Source organism: Cebidichthys violaceus, unplaced genomic scaffold (assembly GCF_023349555.1).
Source record: "Cebidichthys violaceus isolate CVI_PGR_0920_01 unplaced genomic scaffold, fCebVio1.0.p SCAF_8, whole genome shotgun sequence".
NCBI lineage: Eukaryota > Metazoa > Chordata > Actinopteri > Perciformes > Stichaeidae > Cebidichthys > Cebidichthys violaceus.
Window position 1 is genome coordinate 16354962 of NW_027176964.1, and position 3347 is coordinate 16358308.

The 3347-nt window shown below is 42.1% G+C and overlaps 2 protein-coding genes across 5 annotated transcripts in view; both read right to left on the reverse strand.

Moving 5' to 3' along the window:
- The window catches only part of LOC137892399 (phosphatidylinositol 4-phosphate 5-kinase type-1 gamma-like), a 13745-nt gene extending 13266 nt beyond the window's left edge, over positions 1-479 (reverse strand). For all 4 annotated transcript variants that reach the window (XM_068737477.1, XM_068737476.1, XM_068737479.1 and 1 more), the window contains exon 1: positions 78-479. In XM_068737477.1, the coding sequence (XP_068593578.1) occupies positions 78-174 (97 nt within the window). In that variant the 5' untranslated portion in view covers positions 175-479. The remainder of the gene's footprint in view (positions 1-77) is intronic.
- A 723-nt stretch (positions 480-1202) lies between these two features.
- LOC137892401 (phospholipid hydroperoxide glutathione peroxidase-like) lies at positions 1203-3341 on the reverse strand. Its single transcript, XM_068737480.1, has 5 exons — positions 3236-3341; positions 2997-3147; positions 2127-2151; positions 1958-2017; positions 1203-1712 (listed from the first exon to the last, which is right to left on the reverse strand). Exons 1-5 carry the CDS (start codon positions 3303-3305, stop codon positions 1680-1682), a joined length of 339 nt encoding a protein of 112 aa, XP_068593581.1. The 5' UTR covers positions 3306-3341; the 3' UTR covers positions 1203-1679.
- Between the last annotated feature and the right edge of the window lie 6 nt (positions 3342-3347).

A 3347-nucleotide genomic window follows, 5' to 3' on the forward strand; every position in this document is an offset into this window, starting at 1 on the left:
TCGCCGGTCGGTGGACCACCTAAAATGACGGGGCTATTTGACCGACCGAGGACGCTAAATGTAGAAGACATACGAACCGGTGTCCCCCAGGTCGAGCTGCAGACAGAGGCTGGCGGCGGCTTCCTCGCCACTCGTCCTCCCGTCATCCTCGGTTTGCGCAGTCCTCCCGTCCATCTCCCCGACGTTTGTCCTTCCTCAGCGAGAACACGACGAGGCGGCGCGCGCTTCGAAACGATGCAGCAATCCCGTCATGTCACGCTTCTTCGGCGTGCACTGCCACAATTACATCGTTTTTTTTCCACGATGCATGTCGCCGAGTATTGTGGTAGTCGTAGGGACGCTGCTGATCACCGCCGCCGCTACTGAGCGTCATCGCTCTCACGCAACGGATGATGCGCGAGCCGCTGCTTCATCATCATCATCCCCAAAACCGAGGAAAGTAACGTTAGACGGCGACGAGAGACCTCTGACATGTTAAACTGAAGGAACATTTAATACGGTTCTGCATCTAATGGGGACGACCACCAGCACGGGATCCCATATTAGAGGATTTTTTTTTTTTAATAAATATATATATATATATATATATATCATATTTGTATCTTTTATTATTTTATTTCTTAGTTTATTCTTTACGTATCCAACTGTCTCACTGAGCCCTCTGTTGTTATTTTTGCTGCTTTTAGAATATATGGGGGGAAAAAAAGTCATGACAACAAAATAACCACAAAGTTAATGAGAGTTTTTTTATCAAGTTGTTTTGGAACACTTCCTATTAATTGAATCTTATTAATTACTAGTATAACCATTTCAGAGCACTGGTGAGCTTAACATAAACAAAGTTGACATTTGTGAAGAGGCAAGTTTACCACTAAAATACAGATTTTCCAATAATACAGTACATGAATAACTTATTAATATTTACTTTGAGGTATCTACAATTACAGTAATCAAGGGAATTTAGCAGGATACTTGTAAAACTTACTGTAAATATACATAAAAAACCCAAAATTGTGCATTTAGACAATTCTACATGTCAATCCAAATAAATGTAATGAAGCGATTTATGTATTTGGCACAATAAAGCTTTACTAAGGACGGAAAACAAGAGAACGCATTTCTACCAACACTAATTAAAACCTTGCATATTTCACTCTCACACACACACACACACACACACACACACACACACACACACAATGTCCTGGACAGCATTTATTTTCCAATTTCATCACATGACAAGTCATGACCTCCAGATACAATAACGGAACCTTCGGTAAGTTAAGTGCAAATAAATATTATTATCAGTTGCTTTTCAGAAATCTAATATACATGTATGGCATCTTATGTCCTTACATTGAATGGACATTGACGCAGGAACAAACTTGTCACTTAACATTAAGGAAGAACCACATGGTATTCGTATGCAGTAAGATGTGAGGAGTCTCTGCTTCTCATAAGTAATGAGCGTCCTCTCATACGGTCTAGTGGGTCTGGGGTGGGTGGGTGGGTGGGTGTGTTCTGGGGGTTAGCTGCACGCTGCGGATCATCAGGCCTGCCCTTCCCAATGCTGGGTTTACAGACAGGCCGTCACTGGTCCAGACACACACACACACACACACACACACACCAATACCCTTAAGTCCATGGGAGAGGTCAAAAGTCAAACGAACACAGTATTACAGGTACGCAGGCAGGTCCTTCTCCACCACCTGCAAGGAGAAATCAGCCAACATTTCACCAGTGCAGCACCATTCTGTTCACTACAAATATGAATCACATATGGATAAAAATTTAAAAAAAAAAAGACACTTTGGAGGCACAATGCAACAAACTCCAATAGGTTGAGATTAACAAAGCTCTAATGAAATGAAAGTAGAACTATTATCTGCACCGCCGTCATGAGAAAGTTGACTCATTCACAGAAACATAATTATAAACAAAGCGTGCCACTTACGCTGGGATCATCCGTCGGCCCGTACCTCTTCACCACTTGTCCTTCTTTATTAATCAGAAACTGTTGAGGAATAAGGCATTCAAAGATTACCTTTTTGACTGTATTTTTCATTTTTTTGACTGAAGATGCTTCTCTGAAAAAGAAGGGACATTGCCCACTAGAACATTACCTTTGTGAAGTTCCACTTGATGCCACTGTAGAGAGGGAAACAACAATGTTACATGACAAACTGCCGTTTCAGCCTTCATGGAGCACAGCCGTTTCCAGGGAGGACAGATATTTAATTTATAGATTAACGTCACAAACTACTCCTGCAGCTGATCTGCGTCTCCGCTCTGAGCCTACATGGCGTGAATGTTTTATACTTCAGACATCTGGTCTCAAGACGAACGCCGTTTGTTCAGACTTATGAGTACATTAAAAGGGTACTTTAGTTTGGTACAGCAGCATGTAAGCGCTGGACTGATTTAAATACCCTGTTCAACACGAGCTCACAGTTAAACGCTGTAATGAGACGACCGTGATTCAACGTCACCCCAGCCGAAGCAGAGGAGACACAAAAAGAGGAAGAAAGCGATGGAGCAATAGAAACTGAACAGGATGCATTTGACACACTGTCCCCATTTCAGGGCAGATGTAGAAATTCAAAACACTATATTCTTGTGAAAGATATATATTTTACAATATAACAACTATATCAAAACACACTTTGTTTCTAGAGATTGTCTGCGGCTGCTATTGCTCTCTAAGACATTGTTTCTACTGACATGGGTCCTATTGTTCAGCCACCAAGTCCCCATTTAAGTTATGGTTACATGTTAATCACCAAAATAACTGCTGAGATATGAGAGACAAGCTTTACAAACCTGTTAAAAGTAGGGATGAAATTAATAATGTATTTTTAAAAATCACATCCCGTCATAACATGCACTGATTTGCCAATTTTCCTTTTTTTTCCCTCCCCTTTCTGTACAAAATAATCAATTTATTCGTCTTTTCACGGCAAAATCCAATCATCCGAAGAACAGAACACACTTACTTTCCCAGGAGTCCCTTGCCTTTGGGCTGCGCCTTCATCCACTTCCACAGAGGGTGAGCCACGTCTCCATTCACATCAATCTTACTGAAGAGGTCAAACTCAGCGTTGTAACCTTTGGCGAACTCCTTAATCTCTGCATCAGTCCCCGCTTGATCCCACCAAAACAAAAAAAGAAAGTCACGTTAGAACATTTGAAGTTATGAATATAAACCCGTGTCGTCGTCAGTTCAGCCTCGTTACCTGTCCTCCAAACTGGTTGCACGGGAAGCCCATGATGCGTAAACCTTGCTCAGCGTAGGAGGCGTGCATTCCCGCGAGCTGAGTGTAGTTCACCTTGGTCTTCCCTCATTT